This window comes from Nerophis ophidion, linkage group LG15 (assembly GCF_033978795.1).
Source record: "Nerophis ophidion isolate RoL-2023_Sa linkage group LG15, RoL_Noph_v1.0, whole genome shotgun sequence".
In the NCBI taxonomy this organism is placed as follows: Eukaryota; Metazoa; Chordata; class Actinopteri; order Syngnathiformes; family Syngnathidae; genus Nerophis; species Nerophis ophidion.
The window spans coordinates 38,136,726-38,162,823 of record NC_084625.1 but is presented as its reverse complement, the minus strand read 5'-3'; the positions used below and the strand labels follow the sequence as shown (position 1 = coordinate 38,162,823).

General features: G+C 40.4%; 1 protein-coding gene across 1 annotated transcript in view; it reads left to right on the top strand.

Moving 5' to 3' along the window:
- The window catches only part of prkdc (protein kinase, DNA-activated, catalytic subunit), a 154,511-nt gene that overhangs the window by 41,910 nt on the left and 86,503 nt on the right, over positions 1-26,098 (top strand). The window contains exons 23-40 of the mRNA XM_061922138.1: positions 2,459-2,546; positions 2,658-2,821; positions 4,031-4,183; positions 7,089-7,196; positions 7,297-7,523; positions 7,600-7,694; positions 8,816-8,918; positions 9,111-9,244; positions 13,449-13,679; positions 13,756-13,982; positions 14,045-14,253; positions 14,950-15,073; positions 15,163-15,312; positions 15,384-15,560; positions 19,791-19,979; positions 20,951-21,055; positions 24,706-24,873; positions 25,106-25,233. Coding sequence (XP_061778122.1) covers positions 2,459-2,546; positions 2,658-2,821; positions 4,031-4,183; positions 7,089-7,196; positions 7,297-7,523; positions 7,600-7,694; positions 8,816-8,918; positions 9,111-9,244; positions 13,449-13,679; positions 13,756-13,982; positions 14,045-14,253; positions 14,950-15,073; positions 15,163-15,312; positions 15,384-15,560; positions 19,791-19,979; positions 20,951-21,055; positions 24,706-24,873; positions 25,106-25,233 — 2,780 coding nt within the window. The remainder of the gene's footprint in view (positions 1-2,458; positions 2,547-2,657; positions 2,822-4,030; positions 4,184-7,088; positions 7,197-7,296; positions 7,524-7,599; positions 7,695-8,815; positions 8,919-9,110; positions 9,245-13,448; positions 13,680-13,755; positions 13,983-14,044; positions 14,254-14,949; positions 15,074-15,162; positions 15,313-15,383; positions 15,561-19,790; positions 19,980-20,950; positions 21,056-24,705; positions 24,874-25,105; positions 25,234-26,098) is intronic.

Sequence of the window (26,098 nt, the reverse complement as noted above, 5' to 3'; positions counted from 1 at the left end):
AAGAGAGAAACCACCACCCCGGTCTGCCAATCCAGAGGTACCGGCCCCGATGTCCATGCGATGCTGCAGAGTCTTGTCAACCAAGACAGCCCCACAGCATCCAGAGCCTTAAGGAACACTCATCCACCCCCAGGGCCTTGCCACCGAGGAGTTTTTTAACTACCTCAGCAACCTCAGCCCCAGAAATAAGAGAGCCCACCACAGATGCCCCAGGCATTGCTTCCTCATAGGAAGACGTGTTGGTGGGATTGAGGAGGTCTTAGAAGTATTCCCTCCACCGATCCACAACATCCGCAGTCGAGGTCAGCAGAACACCATCGTCACCATACACGGTGTTGACAATGCGCTGCTTTCCCTGGGGCGGCATAGCTCGGTTGGTAGAGTGGCCGTGCCAGCAACTTGAGGGTTGCAGGTTCGATTCCCGCTTCCGCCATCCTAGTCATTGCCGTTGTGTCCTTGGGCAAGACACTTTACCCACCTGCTCCCAGTACCACCCACACTGGTTTAAAATGTAACAAAGATATTGGGTGTCACTATGTAAAGCGCTTTGAGTCACTAGAGAAAAGCGCTATATAAATATAATTCACTTCACTAATTCACTTCCCTTCTTGAGGCGGCGGATGGTGGTCCAGAATCGCTTCGAAGCCGTCCGGAAGTCGTTTTCCATGGCTTCCCCGAACTTCTCCCATGTCCGAGTTTTTGCCTCCACGACCGCTGAAGCCGCACACCTCTTGGCCTGTCGGTACCTGTCCGCTGTCTCCGGAATTCTATGAGCCAAAAGAACCCGATAGGACTCTTTCTTCATCTTGACGGCATCCCTCACCGCCGGTTTCCAGCAACGGGTTGTAGGATTACCGCCACAAATGGCACCAGCTACCTTACGGCCACAGCTCCGATCAGCCAACTCAACAATAGAGGTGCGGAACATGGTCTACTCGGACTCATTGTCCAGCACCCCCCTGTCACATGTTCAAAGTTCTTCCGGAGGCGGGAATGGAAACTCTCTGACAGGAGACTCTGCTAAGCATTCCTAGCAGACCCTCACAATGCGTTTGGGACTGCCAGGTCTGTCCTGCATCCTCCCCCACCATCGCAGCCAACTCACCACCTGGTGGTGATCTGTAAAAAGCTCCGCCCCTCTCTTTACCCGAGTGTCCAAAACATGAGGCCACAAATCCGATGACACAAATACAAATACGATTATTGAACCGCGGCCTAGGGTGTCCTGGTGCCAAGTGCACATATGGACACCCTTACGTTTGAACATGGTGTTTGTTATGGACAATCCGTGATGAGCACAAAAGTCCAACAACAAAACACCACTCGGGTTCAGATCCGGGTGGCCATTCTTCCCAATCTTGCCTCTCCAGGTTCCACTGTCGTTGCCAACATGAGCGTTGAAGTCCCCCAGTAGGACAAGGGACTCACCCAGGGGAGAACTTTCAGGTACTCCCTTGAGTGTATTCAAAAAGGGTGGCTGCTCTGAACTGCTGTTTGGTGTGTAAGCATAAACAACAGTCAGGACCTGTCCCCCCCCCCCCCGAAGGCGGAGGGAAGCTACCCTCTCGTCCAATGGGTTGAAATCCAACGTGCAGGCTTTGAGCGTGCAACGCCAGAGTAAATGGTAAATGGGTTGTATTCGTATAGTGCTTTTCTACCTTTTTTTAAGGAACTGAAAGCGCTTTGACACTATTTCCACATTCACACACTGATGGCGGCAGGTGCCATGCAAGGCGCTTACCAGGTCCCATCAGGAGCAAGGGTGAAGTGTCTTGCTCAAGGACACAACGGACGTGACGAGGTTGGTAGAAGCTGGGGATTGAACCAGTAACCCTCAGATTGCTAGCACAGCCCATCTACCAACTGCGCCACGCCGTCCGAGAGTGGAAGAGAGTCCATCCCCTCTTGAGAGAACTGGTTCCAGAGCCCTTGCTGTGCGTCGAAGTGAGTCCGACTATATCTAGCCAAAACTTCGGCCGCCGCCCATCTCACACTGCACCCGACCTTTATGCCCCCTCCAATGAGTGGTGAGCCCATTGGAGTGGGCACCCGCGTTGCCTCTTCGGGCTGTGCCTGACCGGGCCCCACGGGGCATGGCCACCAGGCGCTCGCCATCGTGCACCAACTCCAGGCCTGGCTCCAGAGGGGGGCCCCGGTGACCCGCGTCCGGGCGAAGGAAATCGGAGTCTTGGTTCTTGGATTTCCATAGAAGTCTTAGAGCTGCTCTTTGTTTGATTACTCGTCTAGGACCTGATTGTCTTGGGGGACCCTACCAGGGGGCATGGAAGCCCCCGGTCAACATAGCTCCTAGGAACATTGGGACACGCAAACTCCTCAACCACGATAAGGTGGCAGCTCAGAGAGGAGCTACCTTGCTATATTGTTAAATAATATTAGATTGTATTTTGAGAGCAGTGCAGTAAAATATCTACATTGATGTGTTGATGTGTGTGTTAAGGAAGATTCTCCCGTTGCCATGGTGAGGCTCAGGGTGGTCAAGTTGCTGGGTCACCTGGGAGGGAAGCTCAACAGAAACCTTCTCGCAGGTGTTGTTGATCCATCATCATTCTATATTTGAACTTTGCTGTTTTGATTGTGCTTCAATTATTATGGCTCTTTTACTAATATGGATCAAAAGCTTCTGTTGTGTCACTCAGGGGTCTCGTCGGAGGAGATGATGAAGAAGTTTGTTGCCTGGGATACAGAGAAAAGGCTCAGTTTTGCTGTGCCGTTCACCGACATGAAGCCTGTCATCTATCTTGACCCCTTTCTGCCTCGGATCAGTGAACTGGCTCTAACCACAAGTGACAGACCTACCAAAGTATGTCATATACTGTCAAATATTCTACAGTAATGGTTCTCAAACTTTTTTCACCAAGAACAACCTACGAAAAAACTTGGTTTTCCTAGTACCATCATAATGACCAACATTAAAATGAGATAAAATACAGTACTGTGGTATGCCTAAGTATTCATTAAAAACAAGGCAGAGGTTTTATTTAACAATTATTTAAATATTTTTGGCCACTATAATATTACACACAGTTGGAACAGTAACACTGTTTGAACATACAGGCATGTTAAATGTCCGCAAGAATGCTGATATTCGCGTTTTTAAACATTAGTTTTCACGTCAAAATATCACATCCGTGTTTTTGTAATGAAACATAAAAAAAATAGGATCTAAACACAATTTGGTGAATGCTTGCTTCAACTGCAAGTACTCGCTGTTCCTCTTGCCTAAAGGCCGCGCTGAAATGCAGGAGAGGGAGACGATCAGGGGCGCTGAAACAAGCTCGCTGGTTAGCATGGTTAGCATCATCCAACTAGCTAACTTGGTGTCGCCTGCGTTCACACTCTGAGCACAACTTTGACGGCTTTCTACTTTTCTGCTAATCATATTTGAATAATTAGAATCCGAACACTTTTAGTTCCGAACCAGTTGTAGTTCTAGAGTAGTTAATAGTAGCCAGTGAGATGGTATATTTTTGACATAACGAATGTAAACAGAGGTCACAACCCTAGAAGTATATTGCCCGAGGGAGCGTGGCTATAGGATAGAGTTGCCAAATGGGAAACATTTTTCTAAGTTTTTTGCATGCATGTTAGACTTTTACAGTTTCAGTAATAATAATAAGGTTGGTAAATGATCTAGTAAAAAAAATCATTAAATTCTGTGTTACATTACATGGGACATGTAAGTGTCAAAAAGAAAGCCAAAAGAGGTTGGTAGATGAGAATTAATCCGAAAGTAAAATTAAGTGTACAATTGTACCCATTTGCAGGAAAAAGTAGTCTTTTTTTCCAAAATTTTCTTTTGAGACATGTGTTGCAACACCTAAAAATGTTCCTCTGTTTTTTGTCAGTTTTCCACTTTTTTTCCTCAGAGGGTGGTCACATTGTACTTTAATTAAGTGATTCTTTGCTATACTACGAGATGACGCTTGTACCACAGTTTGAGAATCACTGTTGTACATATGTCTCTTAGTTCATAGGTACAGTATTTGGCATATTTTATGCTCTGATGCAGGTTGCAGCTTGTGAGCTGCTCCACAGCTTGGTGCTCTATATAGTTGGGAAGAGCGCTCAGATGGTGGAAGGACAGAATCGTCTTCCGCCTATGTACAAACTGCACAACAGACTGTTTCCTGTACTGCTGCGTCTGGCCTGCGATGTTGATCAGGTGCGTGTGAATACATAAAGGCAGACGATAAAAGGTGATCCTCATGGGTTACTAAGAAACATGGGCCTTTTGTAGAGACAATTATTCTCTAGGATGGAAGCATTATCTCCCAATTGGCACACTTCAGTACACTCATTTTGAGTACATAAGTGGCAAAATGCAGTACACTGGCAGTATATGTGGGTTTTATTTGGCAAGCCCAAAACTAATTGATTTACGTGGACCCCGACTTAAACAAGTTGAAAAACTTATTCGAGGGTTACCATTTAGTGGTCAATTAAACGGAATATGTACTGAACTGTGCAATCTACTAAAAAAAGTTTCAATCAATCAATCAATCAATCAATCAATCAATCAATCATTGAGTGTGCAGATTTATTATTAGTCATTTTTAACAAAGAAGAAGTCACTAAGATGATTTGAAAACTCCATATCAATGAACAGGATGAAAAAAAAAATGCTTCTTTGGTAGTTTACATTTCAATACAACTGATTTGCTCATTTTGCTGTCAATCAAAAATTATTGAAGACAGATCATCCAATCATCATGTAGAAGCTCGGCAACCAGGCCAGTGGAAGTGCACCATAGACTCCCGGAGAAGCGATATTTTTTGCCCCTTCATCCAGTTACGGTCTTACATTCATGCTGTGAAATTCCATGCGCTGAAGTTAAAACTTCAATAGAAATTTACAGGCACTGTGGTGCTGCTGAAAAAGAGAGATCGGATCAGGGAGAGAAACTCGGTCAACAGCAGATTCATGCTCAACATACTTGCCAAATTAAGTGCAATCCAGCGCACTTATATGCAGTTTTAATTTTTAGCAATACATATTTAACCAAATATTTCATTACGTTTAAAGAAGTCCATCTACCCTTGTAGTCCATAAGCAATAACCATTATTGTATATGTAGCAGAAATGACAATTGCAGTTTTTATTCACTTCTTGTTCTCTTCTTTTTAATCAAGAATTCTCTCTTGCGTTAGTTCCTCCTTTCCAATATGTAGCCAAGATGACAATGATTGAGGCCTGTTACCCCGGATTTCCAATTGATGCTTAATGACGCAGCCATGGCGACACACTCTTTCTCTTTCCATTCAAGTCTTTGTGTCGGTTTCCCCCACGTGCACCGCATTCCAGTGCTAAATATACACAGTGCTTCTATTTTTGCCGGTGGCCGCAACACAGCAGTTACATTTAGCTAAAATCTACTTGTGTTGGACAGTAACTCATGCACAAAAACAAAAAAAATTATCCGGTTTACTTTCAAAATAAATCACCTGTACTCCATTTTCAAGGTTGATCGTATTTTGCACTTTGAAACATCCTCAATTTGTCAAAACGTTTTCAGACATAATTTCACCTCATTGACATAAGTGGGTGAAGACATGCTGATTCCGGAGGTCCAAAATTAAAGAACCATATACAGCCATATCCCATGCAGCTATATGGGGATATGGGTTTTATGTGTGAAATGCCAGCTGATACGGGGGATAGATAATGAGATTGTGTGTGAGTGTACAACGCTCGCCAAATATTATGTTACTGCTGTGCTGTTGCCTGCTACAAAAAAAGTGTTGGTTTTTCAATGCAAAATTGTCGTCTTTTCCACGAGGCAAGTTACGTCAGTACTGTCACAGTGGCCTGCCTGTCAGGATTGATGGACGGCTGAGCTCGAGACCTGCCGCAGTGTTGCCATTTCGCAGCCGTTACGTATCTCGAATGGCAGGACCAAGTTTATTTGCTTTAAGGTCCTCTAAAAGGACAGAATAAACCGTTTTTGGTTTGCTCTAGTACAACTCCCCTAATCACGTGATTACGAGCAGATTCGCAAGATTTCGTAACAGTCCTCCTCGCTAATTCGCTGCACGGTGGAGCCGCAACAGAACGGCAGTGGGGATTGCCGTATGGCTTTGCCGTATTGCTGCCGTTATGCATACAGTGGAAATCTGGGGTTAGTGTCCATCTGACACTCACCATTTTGTCCGGAGGACTGCATTTTAATATACTCTTTAGCATAAACTCAGGTGTACTTAAAATTCCGAATATAAAAGTAGAAGAATTATGTTTTTATCAAAAACATATATATATATCTCCATCCATCCTTCCATCCATTATCTACCGTTAGTACCTCTCAGGGTTGCGGGGGTGGCTGGAGCTTATTCCAGCTGCATTCAGGCGGAAGGGGGATACACCTTTAACAAGTCGCCACCACATAGCAGGGCCAACACATAGAAACAAATATGCAAATGAAAAATAGAAAATTCATTTTTAATTATTGTAAGTTTGAAAAGTATTGGAGAAAATCAGGTAGACCTTTTTTCAGGCGTTTAAAATGTTGCTTGTGGAGTGGTTGCAATTCAGTGAAAAAGGAGATAAAAAGTGGATGAATATTTATAACTAACAGCTAAACCAAACACGTAAAGTACATCTAAAATACACTAATAATAAAAAAAAAAACAAGAATGAAATGAACAAAAACAACAAAATTACTTTTATTGCTATGCTTGTGTTGCACCTTGGTAGAAGTTGCAATGGAAGTGTCAATAATGAGACTCAACTCTTCTTTGTTAACCACAGTTCATTTGACAGGAGCAAATATTTCAAATGTTCAAACATAGCGTATTTATCCTTAATAACGTTTAAGATTTTTGTTCTAACATGCAACCTGAATGCATATTCTTCTATCGTGAGCAAGTAACTGCTTGTCTTTCTCTTTTTGTTTAGTATTGATAATTTATGGTAGTCTTGGTAACCACTTCCTAGTGTTAAGACACTCGAAATACTGATTGTAAGTATAGAAGTGCGCCAATTGAGGCACATGCTTAATCAGAGCGTCATTAGTACCTTGTAGGTAAGTGTGTGATGATTATGATGAGACGGACTAAACATTTTTTTTCCCCAGGTAACCAGACAGCTCTTTGAGCCGCTAGTAATGCAACTGATCCACTGGTTTACAAATGGGAAGAAGTTTGAAAGTCAAGATACAGTCGCTATTCTTGAAGCCATTCTGGTAAGATGTTGCAATTCGCAAAGGCATTAAATTTACATGTTTTGATCAATTTACAGACCTCTACAGGTTGTCTGGTGTTTTTTGGTGTTTTTCTTCTTAGGATGGTGTGGTTGACCCAAAAGACAGCACTCTCAGAGACTTTTGTGGCCGCTGCATTGAAGAGTTTGTAAAATGGTCGATAAAACAAAGCAGCCCCAAGCAGCAGGAGAAGAGCCCTACAAACATGAAATCGCTGTTCAAGCGCATCTACAGCTTGGCTCTACATCCCAATGGCTTCAAAAGACTGGGTGCAGCCTTAGCCTTCAATAGCATCTATAGGCAATTCAGGTGTGCTCCTGGTCTCAGTACGCTCACTAAATCATCTCAATCAGTCAGGACTAAAGGGGTATTTTTTTTGTTTTAGAGAGGAAAGTTCCTTGGTGGAGCAGTTTGTCTTTGAAGTGCTTGTCATATTCGTGGAAAGTCTCGCTCTTGCCCACTCAGATGAACGATCAATGGGTAAATCTTTAACTTTATGAACCGTCTATTCTATTCTCATTTTCATTGTGCACTACCCTGTGACTTTTATGGCCAAACGTACAGCATTTTTATTGACGTGAACCACGTTGTCTCTGTAACACCGACCGTAGCAGTCACAGCTTAGAAGTTTACATACAATGTGCAGCAATCTCATATGAATTGAAATTATGTATTCTAATATACAAAGTCCTACATACATTTCGCGTGTTACGACACAAATGCCTCGGTTTACATAAGTTCCAGTCTAGATGTGAATCAAACTTTAATATTTTACATTTCTTATAGCAGTAAGCGTGGCTTTGAGAGGTGTGACTAACTATTTGCATGACACTGCTACTATGACCACTATGACGGTATATTAATCTAAAATAAATTTATATAGTCATTCTTCGTTTACCATGGCTAATCGTTTCCAGGCCTTACCGGGAATTTTCACAAAGGAGAATCATTGTTGATAAATGTAATATTAAAAAAAAAAAAACTCACAACTTTTTAAATACTGTATGTATTATTCTTACCTAATCTAAGCGTAAAACGACAGCCATATAGTCACCTTTACACTTCTTTCACCCAATATAGTAGCCTTGAGTGTGATCTATTGTAGATTGTGGTACTCACGGATAGCACGGAGGATCCGCCAAGCATCATTGCTTTGGCATGCACCCGGCCACTACATCATGACCACTACGTAGAAATACAGTTATGGTCAAAAGTTTGCATACACTTGTAAAGAACATAATGTCATAGCTGACTTGAGTTTCCAATAATTTCTATAACTCTTATTTTTTTGTGATAGAATGATTGGAGAATATATATATACATATATATATATATATATATATATATATATATATATATATATATATATATATACATATATATATATATATATATATATATATATATATATATATACATATATATATATATATATATATATATATATATATATATATATATATATATATATATATATATATATATATATATATATACACAGTATATGAAGCAGACATAACACAGATATGGCCCTCAATGACAACGAGTTTGACACCACCGTTCTCTATGAAATTCATGTCTTTCTTTTAATACATCTGCAGGAACGCTGCAGCAGTGTATCAGTGCCCTTGACCACCTAAAACGTATCATCAAGTACAAAGCACTTGTTCTCAATCAGCACAATGCCAAGAGGCGCATTCCAAGGTTGGTTATTGTTTTGATTATTGCACTTACCATGTGTACTTTAAAATGTTACACAAATACATTGCAGTTTAGCATTCAAGCCTCATTATTTCAACAGAAAGCATTATACCTGCAAATATTTTTGTACATTGCTTGCCATAGGTAATTATATGTTTCTTAATAGTTCATTGATCTGCATTTGATGTCTATCAGGGGATTTCCATCTGATGGAAAGTTGTGTCTGTCAGACATGGTTTTATGGCTGTTGGAGCAATGCGGTCGACCTCAGACCGAGTGTCGCCATAAATGCTTGGAGCTCTTTTATGAGTTTGTCCCTCTCCTTCCAGGTGAGATATTAACAATTATTCTACAAACCCCGTTTCCACATGAGTTGGGAAATTGTGTTAGATGTAAATATATATACGGAATACAATGATTTGCAAATCCTTTTCAACCCATATTCAGTTGAATATGCTACATATTTGATGTTCAAACTGATAAACATTTTTTTGTTGTTGCAAATAATCATTAAATTTAGAATTTGATGCCAGCAACACGTGACAAAGAAGTTGGGAAAGGTGGCAATAAATACTGATAATGTTGATGAATGCTCATCAAACACTTATTTGGAACATCCCATAGGTGTGCAGGCTAATTGGGAACAGGTGGGTGCCATGATTGGGTATAAAAACAGCTTCCCAAAAAATGCTCAGTCTTTCACAAGAAAGGATGGGGTGAGGTACACCTATTTGTCCACAACTACGTGAGCAAATAGTCAAACAGTTTAAGAACAACGTTTCTCAAAGTGCCATTGCAAAAAATTTAGGGATTCAAAGATCTACGGTCCATAATATCATCAAAAGGTTCAGAGAATCTGGAGAAATCACTCCGGAAACCAACATTGAATGACCATGACCTTCGATCCCTCAGACGGCACTGTATCAAAAACCGATATCAATCTCTAAAGGATATCACCACATGGGCTCAGGAAGACTTCAGAAAACCACTGTCACTAAATACAGTTCGTCGCTACATCTCTAAATGCAAGTTAAAGCTCTACTATGTAAAGCGAAAGCCATTTATCAACAACATCCAGAAACACCGCCGGCTTCTCTGAGCCCGAGATCATCTAAGATGAACTGATGCAAAGTGGAAAAGTGTTCTGTGGTCTGACGAGTCCACATTTGAAATTGCTTTTGGAAATATTCGACATCATGTCATCAGGACCAAAGGGGAAGCGAACCATCCAGACTGTTATCGACGCAAAATTCAAAAGCCAGCATCTGTGATGGTATAGGGGTGCATTAGTTCCCAAGGCATGGGTAACTTACACATCTGTGAAGGCACCATTAATGCTAAAAAGGTACATACAGGTTTTGGAACAATATATGCTGCCATCTAAGCACCGTCTTTTTTTTGGACGCCCCTGCTTATTTCAGCAGGACAATGCCAAGCCACATTCAACAGGTGTTACAACAGCGTGGCTTTGTAAAAAAAGAGTGCGGTTACTTTCCTGGCCCACCTGCAGTCCAGACCTGTCTCCCATCAAAAATGTGTGGCGCATTATGAAACGTAAAATACATCAGCGGAGATCCCGGACTATTGAACGACTGAAGCTCTACATAAAACAAGAATGGGAAAGAATTCCACTTTCAAATCTTCAACAATTAGTTTCCTTAGTTCCCAAACCTTTATTAAGTGTTGTTAAAAGAAAAGGTGATGTAACACAGTGGTGAACATGCCCTTTCCCAACTACTTTGGCACATATTGCAGCCATGAAATTCTAAGTTAATTTTTATTTGCAAAAACTAATTAAGTTTAAGAGTTTGAACATCAAATATATTGTCTTTGTATTGCATTCAACTGAATATTAGATTAGATTGGATAGTACTTTATTTATTCCGTCAGGAGAGTTCCTTCAGGAAAATTACAATTTTCAGCACAATCCCATTCAAGATCAGACAAACATTACAGGGAGACAGAACAGGATCGCTAACGGGTCTGCCGGCTTCCAGCGCCCCTTACAAAAAAGATGACATACAGGTAAACAAGGGGGGGGGAGAAAAAATAAAAATAAAAAAATAGAAGATTAAAATAAAATAAAAAATCGGTCTTAGCCTGGGCCCTGGAGTGGGGGTGCAGACTGAGGCCAAGGGAAAAGAACAACTCATAGCCGTAGTACACATCCCTCTTACATGTGTGTAAGAGGGAAACATCAAACATTAAAGAACACAAAGGACATTAAAGACATTAAAGCAGCAGATACAACCAGACACTTCTACATACAGCTATGTATAAAAAGTAAAAGAAACATATCCACTGTGGTGGCCTCTGCGGTGTTCCACGCCATCGTCCGCTGGGGAGGAGGGAGCATGGCCAGAGACCGAAGCAGATCCAACAAAGAAACCAAGACAGCCGACTCCACTCTCGGCCAGTGTCCAGTCCGCATGGATGAGCGAGGATACATCCAAGGTGACTGAGGTGTCCGACACCTGCTCACCCAGTCAAGACACCGCGGAGCCTCTCCGTCCCAGCGCTCAGTGCTAGCTCCGCAGCTCTTTCCCCTCATCCGCATGTCCTCCAGTCCCTCCAAACAGACTCTGGTGTAGCAGAGACCCAGCAGCTGGTCTCCATGGCCAAAAGGCTCCCGGGAGGCAGATCCAGAAGTCCACAAAAAAAGCACCACAGAGGTCACGAAAGTGCCACCCCTTGTCACACAGTCCCAAAGGGTCCCGGACCAAAATGCAAAAAAATATAATAACACATGAAAACAAGAGGGAAACACAAGAGGATGAAACAAGAGCACAGAGCTCCTGCCTACAGCAGCCACTACAGCAGCGCCATCTTGGGAAAAAAAAAAAAAAAAAAAAAAATATGGGCTGAAAAGGATTTGCAAATCATTGTATTCCGTTTATATTGACATCTAACACAATTTCCCAACTCATATGGAAACGGGGTTTATAAATAGTTACTCTCTCAAATAGGTATTTACTATTCTAAGCACAAAAAAATGAAATATTTTTTTGCTTTGAATTGAAATCTTGATTTTCTTTGGTTGATTATTATTCTTAGTAGTAGTAGTATTGTTATTATTATTTGTTTAAAATTGATCCCAATAAGTAAGTTGCTACACAGTAGCCAATAGTCATCTTGGGGTCCACCATCACTCAAGGCAATAACAACATGGAAACAAAAACATAACAACACATCAAAGAGACACTCAAGAACAAAGCATATGCATGTCAAATGCTATAGTGAAGTGAATTACATTTATATTGTGCTTTTCTCTAGTGAATCAAAGCGCTTTAGATAGTGAAACCCCTTATCTAAGTTACATTTATAAAAACAATACTACAATAAATCTATTTAAGACAGTTTATATATAACAAATAATAAAATTAAAAATACCTTGTGGTCTAGCTAATACATATTGGTCGTGCTTTGGTGTAAATTTTGTAACCCATTTTTTTTAGTGTGTCTGCAAGATATTTGTTTCTGTAGTTTCTAGTCCCAGATCGCAAATGAAAATTCTTCCCACCATCTCAAAAAGTATAACAATTTGAAAATGTACACAATTTATATATATATATTGAAGTCTCTTTTTTTTAAGTCCAGACGCGATTAAAAATTAACTTCATATACATATGGATTCACCCAATTACAGATTAGGTACACCTTCATGCTCTCAGATAAATACAAAGCTGCATACAAAATATGTTTTTGGATGCATTTATGTCACTGAATGTCACACGTCTGTTATCCTCATGCCAAGAATATATGAAAATAATACTTTATCTACCTGTTACTACTACTCCCCTTTTGGCTGAGAGCTTGACTGAATGTCCAAATAAGTACGTTCCCCTCGCTGTGATGTCACAATATAGCCAGACTGCAAAACGCAGAAAAAAAGTATCAAAAATTGTGTTTTTTACACAAGTGTCCAAAATTATATTACCATTTATAAATCAGAAAAGACAAAATTCATAATGTTTGCTGTTCATCATGGAAGATGAATAGCAAAAAATGAGACAGGCCATCTTCTTTATAGAAATTAATCCGTCCATTCATCAATTTTCTACCGCTTGTCCCTTTTGGGGTAAGACTAAAAATAATCTATCACGTCCAAAACATGGCAGTACATTAATGCACATAATAAAGATAATTACAAGAAATGTCCCACAAACTAATGATTGATAGCCGGTGAGCATCACCAGTTTCATCTGTCAGCATGTCACACTAACGCGGCTCAGCCAACTTACCCTGGCCAGCAATGCTCGCTGAGGGATGGTTCGAGCGAATAATATGACTTCAATACAGCGTTCTGGCATTTTGTAAACATGTACATATTTTGCTGCAACTATTAACAAGTATCATCTTCTTGATTACTAACAACATTGTCCAACTTTATTTGCGGGATGTGTCACCGGTCTTGCCAAAAAATGTACACACTTGTTAAATAACATTTTTTTTAAATAGTTTTGTCTTGTTCATACTCGCTTGCATGTTTGCATGATTTTTATATTTAGTGTTGTGTTTGTGGTGTTGATTTAGGCAAGAGGTCACCTTCACAATGGTTGGAAACCATGCTGAAGGACAGCGGTATGAGTTTCCTGGTCTCAAGGTTTGAAGGAGGAGGTTTGCTTGGTCAGCCTACTCTCAGGGAACTGACAGGCCCTTTCAGCACAAGAGCCGCCCTGCAGTGGATGGATCTTCTCCTGGCTTCTCTGGACTGTTACAACACCTTCATTAGTTTGCATACAATCAGACCTAATCAAATGCTTAGTAAGTAGCATTTGAAGTCAGAGTTTCTTGAGCTTTGGCTGAAAGAAAACCAAAAAACTTTTCTTTTGTTCCCAAGGTTTCAGGGATGAATCGACTTTCTTGCCCTCTGTACGTTTCTTTTTGATGGAGCTTGCAAAAGAAGGGCTCGCTGTAGCAGAGACTTGCTTCCGTGTGAGCCACAGGAACTCTCCCTTCAGTCCAATTGAAGTGGACCAGTACAACTACAGCAAGTGCACCATTGTTGTTCGTCTGTTGGAGTTTGCTACCATGCTTCTGGTCAAAGGAGGCCAGGACTTTTGCCAGGTGCGACTGTTTGCTGTCCTTGCTTCTGGTTCATTTGTACTCATTCTTGAACCTCTTCACAGCTCCTAGAACAAGATTTTTTTTGCTCACATTTCTTTGAGCTTACTGCCATGGTGGTGTGTGAGCCATCCTCCGTCGGATTCAACATGGCAGATGTGGAAGTAATGAAGAACTTACCAAACGTGTGTGTCCCTCTGCTCAAGGCCCTGCTAACCTCACCTTACCGTGCAAGTCTGGAACCTTGCTTGAATACTACAATTTCACACAAAAGGTTCTGGGAGCCTCCATTTATGTTAAACATGCTTTACAGTATAGTCCATTACATATTTCATATAACTATTGTTACTATTAATATCATGTACTGTACACATTTGAATGACAGGAAGTATTTAATTGACAATTATCTTCTATGAAACCGATCATTTCATTTGATGTATTGTTACTTTTAAATTGTGGAAATTACTTAATTTCTCAGAATGCTTTAATATATTCCAGGACAATTGTTTGAACGAGTTTATGTTGACATTTGATTGTAGAGCTAGTTTCCGCCTCATTAAAACCTTTTTGGAACTTCTGGAAAATACCATGTTAAGAATTACAATGAAGGATTATTGCATCTTCCACAATTTTGTGTAATTTCTTTATTTTCCAAAGAAAATCATGAGGCCTCTGCTCCATTAATATTACCAAAAAATGCATGCTTTTGTCAACATATAATTTGAGAGGCTAAGGCTCTCTTACCTTTCTTTTAACGTCAGGTAAATGAGCAAGCAAGTTTCATTTTTGATTATGTTGACAACCGCTTGTGTTTTGTGTCAATGTCAGTCAGCCAGTCCGAAGGGGGTCAACATAAACCGGTTCACTGTATATTTGTGTTTAGAATGATTTAGTGATGAGTCAAGAGGTCCCAGGCTATCATGTTGCTAAGACTACAGTAAATATATGTTTATCTTTTGTTACTTTTCAGTGTTGATGCACTTTGTGCTTTCGACTTCTACCAGTCGGGACGCAATGGACGACTGGAAGTGCTTCTGTCTACTTGTAAGCAGCTCCACAAAGCTGGATTCCTCCTCTCCATTCTGCAGAGTCAGGTACTGTTAAAAATGGAGTCAAAATTCAAACTCATGCACAAGCTTGTAAAAATGCTATTTTAACTTTTTCTGTTTGATTGACATTGTAGGAAAGTGCGAAGTCGCTGGGCTCACGACTTCTCATGGGCGTGTATAACAGCATAGCACCAGCTGATAAGAAGTCACTTCCATCCTTTGATGTAAACACCAAGAATCTTGCTGATGGTCTGCTGCAGCTTGCCTTTTCTCTCACTCCACTGGTCAGTGGCTCAAGGTTCATTGCAACGTACCAAAGTCACATTTATATCTTTTATTGGACTTTTGTGTTCAGGCAGAGCAGCTACTGGACATTCTGCTCACTGGAAGTCACTGCCAAAGCTTCCTAAGCGTTTCTCATTCAGAGTACTTCTACAGCCTCTTCCCCATGCCCATCAACAGCGAGCTGCTCAAAAACCTGAAAACTGCTGTACCTCGCCTTATGACAGCTGCCTCTCTCAATCCAAGCATGGTACTCGTGCTTCTTTTTGTTTGGCAAATTATTTTATAGTACAGTCCTTCCTTGTTTATTGCTTTTAATTAGTTCCAGACCTGATTAGTTATATACCACTTTGAAGTAGTTACTTATTTTTAAACAGAATATTTTCACAGTAAGACCATATACAAAACCGGTTTATGATTTTCTCAAAACATTTTTGCATTAATTGAGTCCTTAGACTTGAAATAACACCCTTAGGACCTGATTTAGTAAAGGTGTGCGCACACTAAAGCCCATGCAAACCTGATAGCAGGGGGTGTAAAAAAAATAGATTTTTGAATGAATTGCGTTTCATATTTTTAATGGTTCTTCATCAATTAAAAAAAATCTACAATTTTTTGATTTGTCCAGCCGTTCGGGCAAATCATATTGTTGATGTAGATGGTGATATCTGCTGTACAAATTTATTTTACAAAAGAGAAGTGTGTGATACTTCTCTTGTTGCACTATTTGCATTTGACTTTATTAAATTCTTAGGTAGAGTTGTATTTAACCAAAAAGTTTTTCTTTTAAGTCATATAGACATTTTTCACAGCTGTTTATCTTTTTTATGGAGGAATGTAGTTAATCATAGAACTGGCACCTACTGTTAGGAAGTATTGATTTTGAATTGACAATTGTCTTGAATCAAGAATCAATTCTGTACCGAATCGTTCTCCTCAAGAATCAAATCAAATCGAATCGTATGATGCCCAAAGATTCACAGCCTTTCAAAGCTGATCTACGATACATGTGCAAGGTGGATTGCTACTGTTAAATGAGCAGAATAAGACATGTAATCCATTATCCTTTCTGTCTTCATTAATATGCAAAATATATGCTGATCATCATTGTGTAGCATGCTCAATACGATTCATCAACACTCATCACCTTTTTGCGAGCACTATTTTGCGTTTTATTTTGCACATGTCACAAGGATATGCAGACTGACACAGTTCCACACACAGCTGCAGGGTCAGTGCTTGCGCTGCACAGACTGACGATGGAGAGACGAAAATCCATCCATCCATCCATCTTCTTCCGCTTATCCGAGGTTGGGTCGCGGGGGCAGCAGCCTAAGCAGGGAAGACCAGACTTTCTCCCCAGCCACTTCATCCAGCTCTTCCCGGGGGATCCCGAGGTGTTCCTGGATCTTCCTCGTGGCCTCCTACCGGTTGGACGTGCCCTAACCAGATGCCCGAACCACCTCATCTGGCTCCTCTTGATGTGGAGGAGCAGTGGCTTTACTTTGAGCCCCCCCCGGATGGCAAAGCTTCTCACCCTATCTCTAAAGGAGAGTCCCGCCACCATCCATGGAGACTCTAATTTTGGACACTTGTACCCATGATCTTGTCCTTTCGGTCATAACCCAAAGCTCATGACCATAGGCGAGGATGGGAACGTAGCTCGACCAGTAAATTTAGAGCTTTGCCTTCCGGCTCAGCTCCTTCTTCACCACAACGGATCGATACAGCGTCCGCATTACTGAAGACTTTGCACGGATCCACCTATTGATCTCACGATCCACTCTTCCCTCACTCGTGAACAAGACTCCGAGGTACTTGAACTCCTCCACTTGGGGCAGGGTCTCTTCCCCAACCCGGAGATGGACTTAGACTTGGAGTTGCTGATTCTCATCCCAGTCGCTTCACACTCGGCTGCAAACCGATCCAGTGAGAGTGAAATGAAGCCATCAGAACCACATCATCTGCAAAAAACAGAGATGTAATCCTGCAGCCACCAAACCGGATCCCCTCAACGCCTTGACTGAGCCTAGAGATTCTGTCCATACAAGTTACGAACAGAGTCGATGAGAAAGGGCAGCCTTGGCGGAGTCCAACCCTCACTTGAAATGTGTCCGACTTACGGCCGGCAATGAGGACCAAGCTCTGACTCTAATCGTACAGGAAGCGGACAGCCACAATCAGACAATCCGATACCTCATACTCTCTGAGCACTCCTCACAGGACTCCCCAAGGGACACGGTCGAATGCCTTCTCCAAGTCCACAAAGCACATGTAGACTGGTTAGGCAAACCCCAATGCACCTTAAAGGACCCTGCCGAGAATATAGAGCTGGTCCACAGTTCCACAACCAGGACGAAAACCACACAGTTCCTCCTGAATCCGAGGTTCGACTATCCGGCGTAGCCTCTTCTCCAGTACACCTGAATAGACCTTACAGGAAAGGCTGAAGAGTGTGATCCCACAATAGTTGGAACACACCCTCCGGTTCCCCTTCTTAAAGAGAGCAATCACCACCCTGGTCTGCCAATCCAGAGGTACCGCCCCCGATGTCCACGCGATGCTTTAGAGGTTTGTCAACCAAGACAGCCCCACAGCATCCAGAGCCTTAAGGAACTTCGGACGGATCTCATTCACCCCCGGGGCCTTGCCACCGAGGAGTTTTTTTTACCTCAGCAACCTCAGCTCCAGAAAGGAGAGAGCCCAGTGCAGATTCCCCGGACACTGTTTCTTCATAGGAAGACGAGTTGGTGGAATTGAGGTCTTCGAAGTATTCCCTCCACCGATCCACAACATCCGCAGTCGAGGTCAGCAGAACACCAGCCGCACCATACACGGTGTTGACAGTGCACTGCTTCTCCTTCCTGGGGTGGCGGATGGTGGTCCAGAATCGTTTCATAGTCGTTTTCCATGGCTTCCCGAACTCCCCCCATGTCCGACTTTTTGCCTCTGCGACCGCTGAAACCGCACACGGCTTGGCCTGTCGGTACATTTCCGCTGCCTCCGGAGTCCTATGAGCGAAAAGAACCCGATAGGACTCCTTCTTCAGCTTGACGGCATCTCTCACCGCCGGTGTCCACCAACGGCTTCTTGAATTACCGCCATGACAGGCACCAACTACCTTGAGGCCAAAGCTCTAATCAGCCGCCTCGACAATAGAGGTGCGGAACATGGTCCCGCACCTCCCTCGTGACATGTTCAAAGTTCTCCCGGTAGTGGGAATTGAAACTCTCTCTGACAGGAGACTCTGCCAGACGTTCGCAGCAGAGCCTCACAGTGCGTTAAGGCCTGCCAGGTCTGTCCGGCTTCATCCCCCACCATCGCAGCCAACTCACCACCAGGTGGTGATCGGTAGAAAGCTCCGCCCCTCTCTTCACTCGAGTGTCCAAAACATGAGGTCGCAAATCCAATGAGGCCGCAAGAGACGAAAATCCTCTGTCCTATGTGTGTGTGTCAACATTTGGGACGGTCAGACACAACATTTAAGACATATCTATTCAGCAATTATATAATTTTATAGCTGCTACAGGACTTCAGGAGCTGATTAAAACAAATAGAATTGATACGTTTTGCTGTTCTTAGTATTTTAATGACGTCTGTTTTTTTTTTGGAGAATACATTTCACAATGTATAATTGTATTTTTTTTTCTGATTGAAAAAGAGTTCTTTAAGTATGCTTTTTTTTGCGTCTTCAGCGGAGTAATATGCAGACTCTCACCAATGAGCGCAAGTTCAGCTGTCAAAAAAAGTGCTGTCATTGTACAGTTGATGCAGTGCAGAACTGCTTTTAAAATGCCCATAAAAAGTAGTAAATGTCTCCTACATGTTTGAAAACATAGCAACACGCCACATGTAAGAGCATGTTAACTTGAATTTGCAGTAAATGAGTGTCTCTGGGGTGATGCCCCATACAGTACACACAACATACTCATTTGAATAAGGCGGTCAGCACCACTTTACAATTGCACACGCAGTTTTATTAAAAACACACCCACTAAGAGTACATGCTATTTTATAAATTGCACACGCTGTTAACCGTGTGATGTTTGAATCCTAGTAAATCAGGCCCTCATTATCACCTTTATGCTTGTCTTTCCCTAAAAAGTAGACATAATAATAGAAAATAAGACAGTACTTTAGTAATGCAACAATGATCTGCTGTGCAATGTAGCATTGTAACTTAAATATTTATTTTTTTACTATTAAATATTATAAATTAGGTTTATTTAGCCATTTTTCTGTTTGAAAATGCTTAAAAAATTGCTTATATATACATTTTTTGGACTAAAAATAGGCTGTTGTACTGTAAAGAACCCTGATAGGACTTTGTAAAAAACAAAAAATTCAGATGACTATTAATATCAGTGTTTGTGTGCCACAGAAGATAAACTACCTGGCCAGTCCAATAATTCTGATAGGAAATAATATTAATAATATTGCAAAAATAATGTGTCAATTGTTCTGTTCATCTTTTAAACAGGTCAGTATGCTGCTGAATGGCATCTTAGACCACAGCTTTCAGGAGCGTTCATGCAGGAAAAGCGTGGGAAAAGAGTTGGTGGAAGAGGTGCTGCAAAGATGGAGTAACCTGCAGTCATGGTGGAGCGGACACGCTTCTAATGCAGATGGCAAAACTGCGACACTAATGTTGCTCTCCAAACTCCTGCAGGTATTATGGTGAAGCCTTTTTCTTATCATGATGTAGTCTTTGCTAAATAGTCACTATTTACTGACTTATCATAAGGGCTGTCCAAAATTTTTGCGAGGGCCACATACATAAAAGGATGGATGTACTGTGATACATGAAATGGATTAGTGAAGTGAAGTGAATTACATTCATATAGCGCTTTTTCTCCAGTGACTCAAAGTGCTTTACATAGTGAAACCCAATATCTAATTTTTTCATTTAAACCAGTGTGGGTGGCACTAGGAGCAGGTGGGTCTTTCCCAAGGACACAACGGCAGTGACCAGGATGGCGGAAGTGGGGATCGAACCCGCAACCGAGCTATACCGCCCCATTAAATAAGCTAAAGACAATCCAGTGTATATCCAAATGTGCTTTATTCCAACAAAATATCAACATCTTAACTTTCTTAACTTTGTGTTATAGCTGACAAAGAAAATGTGTATAATAAAAGTGTACATTCCTAAAACATGCATGTTATGTCAACTGTCCATCCATCCATGGAGACTCTAAATTGTCCATGAAAGTAATAGTTGTTTGCAGGCATGAATATATGTGTTATGTGATTGACAGGCAGAGGTCAACATGCTCCTGACCCAAATTCTACTCTAGATCACTTGTGACCCTAATGATGAAGATGGACAACTTATATTTTTAATTGTTCTACATTTACAAAATAACAGCCTCTCTCCAAGTATTGCCTTCTTCTCGCTATCATTTGTCCCCCTTTGTATTATTGTTTGTTGTAATCAAAGACTTATGTCGCTGTAGCCTTACTTGATTCTGGAGAGTTTGTGTTATTACAATTGTACTGCAGTGTTTTCCTCGTTTATTATTTGCTAGCCATACTGTAGTAATTGTCATAGTTATGTGCTTATGAAGAAAACATACGCAATGTTGTTATTTAGTTTACCAAATTAAGCTTCTAATATTTCTTCTTTTTTAATGTTTTTAGATTGACACTTCTGTGTGCAACAACGTCAACAGTGAAGGATTTAAAGCGGTGTTTTCCACTTTTACTTCACTGATGGTCGACATGAGTTTACCACTCAACCTGAAGGTATGAGCTATGGCGCACTTACACTGTGTGTCCACTAGATGGGACACTTCTGTTCAATTTTGAATGACTAGGGAATTACATTGGCAAGTCGAGGAGAGAAGTATGGTCTTCTCCGCTTAGGCTGCTGCCCCCGCGACCCGACTATGGATGAGCGGAAGAAGATAGATGAATGGCTTAGTCTATACTGTAATAACATGCAGTATTTATTAGGGATGTTAACGAGAAACCGAATATCCGGTTCGAAAATTGGCCGGTTAGGCTATGTCGGTTACAGCCCCCTCAATCAATATGATTCAGCTGTGAATTCTGTAGACGCAAAAACCGGTTATCGCCCGAACTAGATATCAGTTGATTGTTTTTGTCTTTAAAACAACACGAAAGTCAGGGTTGTCCGTGAAAGTCAAATATTCAGTCAATTAATCAATCAATGTTTACTTATATAGCCCTAAATCACGAGTGTCTCAAAGGGCTGCACAAGTCACAATGACATCATCAGATCCCACGTCAAGGCAAGAAAAAATTCAACCCAATGGGATGACAAAGAGAAAACTTGTTACGTTACTTACGTAACTGGAGACGAGATTACACGCAGATAAATGGATGATATATGCGAGACTAGCAATCATGTGACAGTTTATCTTTAAATTACCTCTTAAGTCACGGCTGCCTGTCAAATAATTACTGATTTAAGCAAGATAAGTAACGTCTACACCGTGAACCGTCTCCGTGCTGTGCCATTCATCGATATTGTAACATTCCAAGGAATGGGGGTTCAGACAAATTCCCAATTTGTCTTTATTTATTTCACGAAATGCAACGTTCTCGGACAATGGACTAAATCTGTGTGTCTCGCTCTCTTTTCCGGCACCATTCAAACGACCTTTCATCTCCACAACACGTCACTTCCCATCCTTGTCCCTGAAGTCTCGCCCCCCATGTGTTTGCTTTTTTACTTTATTTAACACTTCATATGTGTTTTTTGTGATGTAAAAAAATGTGTCCATCAAAAAACGTTAACCATAGGATCGAATCGCTCATACGCCGTATATAATCTTATCGAACCGTTTATACACTAAATGGAATCTCATTGAATTGTTCTATTCCTCTTTTTTTTTATAAATAAATTGTTTTTGAATCGCATTGTAACCCATACCTTGAGATGCGAATCAAATCTTCCACCACAAAGAGATTTGCCAAATATGTGTAAGTCTAAGTTTAGTCTATGCAGTAATATGCAGTATTTACTCTATACCAGGCATGGGCAATTTTTTTAACTCGGGGGGGCCACGTTGAGAGAAAAACAGTGTGCGCGTGCTTGCATGTGTACTAGTAGCTGTACATATCTGCTGTACAGTATGTTCGCTTGGGTCCCTTTTTTCCGGAACATTAAGGCAAAAACTCACAATATTGTCTGATTGAATGCTAAAAACGTTATGACAGACCACTTCAAAAAATTGAATGGAATTTTTATTTTTTTTACTGAATGAGACACCCACAATACATGAATGTGGGATTTTAAATATTAAATATAAATAATAAAACACGGAATATAAAACACTGAATATAAAATACTGCAATATCATGGAATATTTATGTGTAATTCTAGCTTTATCAATACTGTAATATCATGCAGATTTTTTTGTCTATACTATAATATCATGCAGTATTTATGTGTAAATAAACTCACACTGTCGTTGGACAGGATGACTGCAACATTTCAAAGATAATTTTCTTGCTCAGAATTAAAATCACAATGATCTGTACTTTTTTGTTAACTGTACCTAAATACTTTCTTATTGTACTTCTCAAAATGATTAATTTTTGTGTTATTCCTCTTCAACTTCAACAGTCATCACCTTTTCGAGCCAAAGATCCCTGGTCTCAACCAAAACCAAAGCAAGATCTATCCCTGTGTCAACTATGTATTTTATATATGTATATATATATATATATATATATATATATATATATATATATATATATATAATATATATATACATATGTATATATATATATATGTATGTATATATATATATGTATTACATGGTATATATATATATATATATATATATATATATTTGTTTTTAAAAGACGAAGCTTTGTGGTGTTATAATTGGCTAATGTCAACATTTAGTTCTTTTGTCATTGTGCTTCATGCTTTTTTCTCAAAGTTCAGCTGGTATTTTATATTTTTTGTAATTTGCATAGAGCCAATGACAAACGAGTCACGGGGGCACAGATGGCCACTTGGCTGTACTTTGGGCTCCGCTGCTGTAGAAGCTAACTGTTAATGGCCACTAAAGTCTTAGTACTGTACTAGATTTGTTCATCCTATGGTCACATACTGTATATGGATGCAAGTCACATGGTGGTCACCTGACTGGTTTTTCCTGTGATAAACAGTGAAGTCTTTTTTTAGCCGCCGCCTTGTTTTATCTTACATTACTGCATTGACACATGGCATTGTTTTTGTCCGATTTGTTGCAACAATCAACCTTAATGCTTTGTTGCAGCTCGATTATTTTTCTGCACATCATGCCATGCGTGTTTGCGAGACCAGCGGGTAAAGTTTTCCTCCGTGCTTGGGGGGGTGTAGCCACGAGATGTGAGACTAAAGTATGTGACACGAGGCGTGCGGTCAAGTTCAGGGCTAAAATGTGTGCGGAACTGCCAATCACTCTCTGGATGGGGGTGTCAGTGATGTCATATTAATAAATTGTTTTCGAATATTTTCGCGTGCCAAAGGTTGTCTGGTCGATCACGATCGACGGGTTGACAACCACTAGTACAGACTGTACCTCACTCTAATACTACTGTTAATATTATTTTGCACCTACAGCCCTACAATAAAATTACTTAGTACCCTCCATTCCCACAATAGTACTACTTTGTCCCTATTTCCTAATAATAAAACTCCTCTGTATTTCCAACAATAATACTACTTTGTACCTCTAAAACTAACACTATTTTGTACTCCAGCACCAATACTGCTTTTACATCCAACACTAATACTATGTTTAATCTCCAATGCTAATACTACTAAAACTAATAATACTAGTAACTCCATTCCAACATTAAGAATACTTTGTACCTCCAACACTAATATTACTTCATACCTCCAACACTACTACTACTACTACTACTTTGTACCTCCATCCCAATACTAATACTACTTTGTACCTCCAACCCCATATTAATACTACTTTGTACTTCCATCCCAACACTATTACTACTTTGTACCTTCATCCTAAACTAATATTATTTTTTACCTCCATTCCAAAACTAATACCACTTTGTACCTCCAACCCAACATTAATACTACATCCCAACACTAATTATACTTTGTACCTCCGTATTAAACTAATATTACTTTCCACCTCCATTCCAACACTATTACTACTTTGTACTTTCTGCAATGATAGTACTTTGTAGCTGAATCTCAAAACTAATACCACTTTGGACCTCCATCCCAACACTAATACTGCTTTGTACCTCCATCCCAACTCTCAAACTACTTTGGTTATTAGCACAATGAAAATATGCTGAAAAGTGAACATCACAGTTTAATAAATACAAGTCTGCTTTTCCAGTGTGTTGTTTGTTTGTTTGTTTGACTTGAGTTCCTTGAGTCTTTTTCCTGGTGTATTTAGAGTCAAGCCTTGGCGCTGCTGCCTTTCTTCACGTGCATCCCAGAGGAGCCGTTGGCTGAGCTGCAGGGAGCACTTCAATCTCTGGTGGCGTCTCACTTTCCAATGCAATCTGATGAGTTTGCAAAGGGCTCTCTTCAGCGCAATAATTACATGGACTGCATCAGGAAGGTGAATGTGACACTTTTATCACCGATATGGAAGAAAAACTTTCTTATATCCTCCAAAGGTGGATTTAATGTACACCATGTATTTATTATCTGTCTTATGTAGAGAACCTTTAGCAACAAAAATAATGCATCAAGGCAGACCAACACTTTATGGCTAACAAATATGTTTGCCGCCGTTAAGAACTTGATAGATCTAATTAAAAAATGCTCACATGAATTAATATTTCTCGTAGCTGCTGGATGCCTTGGAGGTTTCTCAAAGCCCGCTTCTCCTCAAACTGCTTGCTGACATTTTGTGTCGGGAGAGAAAGCACATCATGGAGGAACAATTTCACACCTGCTTCGAGAGAATTTCTAAACGGTCAGTAAAGTTTTTGTTAATTTGTGTCATTGTTTTGCCTTTTTTGAATAGTCAGGTTCAAACTATGCATTCATCATGTAAATTTTCACAGTCCACTCAATACAGTGGAAACACGTATGTCCATGATGACTGAAGAAGACACTGTTTGTAATAAGAAGAACACAGTGTATCAGGAATTACTGTCCTAAATGTATAATGTATTACATAATATAGAGCAGTGGTCCCCAACCACCGGGCTCGATTGGTACCGGGCCGCAGAATAATTTTTAACAATTTTTTTTTTTTTTAACATTTTTTATTTATCATTTTTTATTAAATCAACATAAAAAACACAAGATGCACTTACAATTAGTGAACCAACCCAAAAAACCTCTCTTTTTCATGACAAAAGGAAAAATTATCAAGCGTTGACTGGACCGCAGCTACAAAAATGTTTGGGACCACTGATATAGAATACCCTTCTTTATCTCTGGAAATGTCCAGGATTTAAATTATTACCTTTTCTGCATACTCACTGAACAATAGTTTAAGATGGAGAGAACTTTTGAGTTTTGCGCCAGTCGACTGTAACCAGATTATGAATAGAGCTTCATGATGCAACAAACAAACAGGAGCAGTATACAAAAACTACTCATCAAAAGTTCAATGTCATTGTTTGTCAGACATAAGTATGTGTTATCATGTTATTAATAGGGTTGTCAAAAGTGTCAATAGTTTTATACCAAGTTGATACCAACACACCAAAAATATATAAATATCTGCTTTATTAGTACCAAAGATTGTACACTTCTTCCTCAAGGAGACACTGTTCTGTCAAAATAAGCTGCACAATGTACTATAAGTCTTGTGGTACATTGTAGAAATA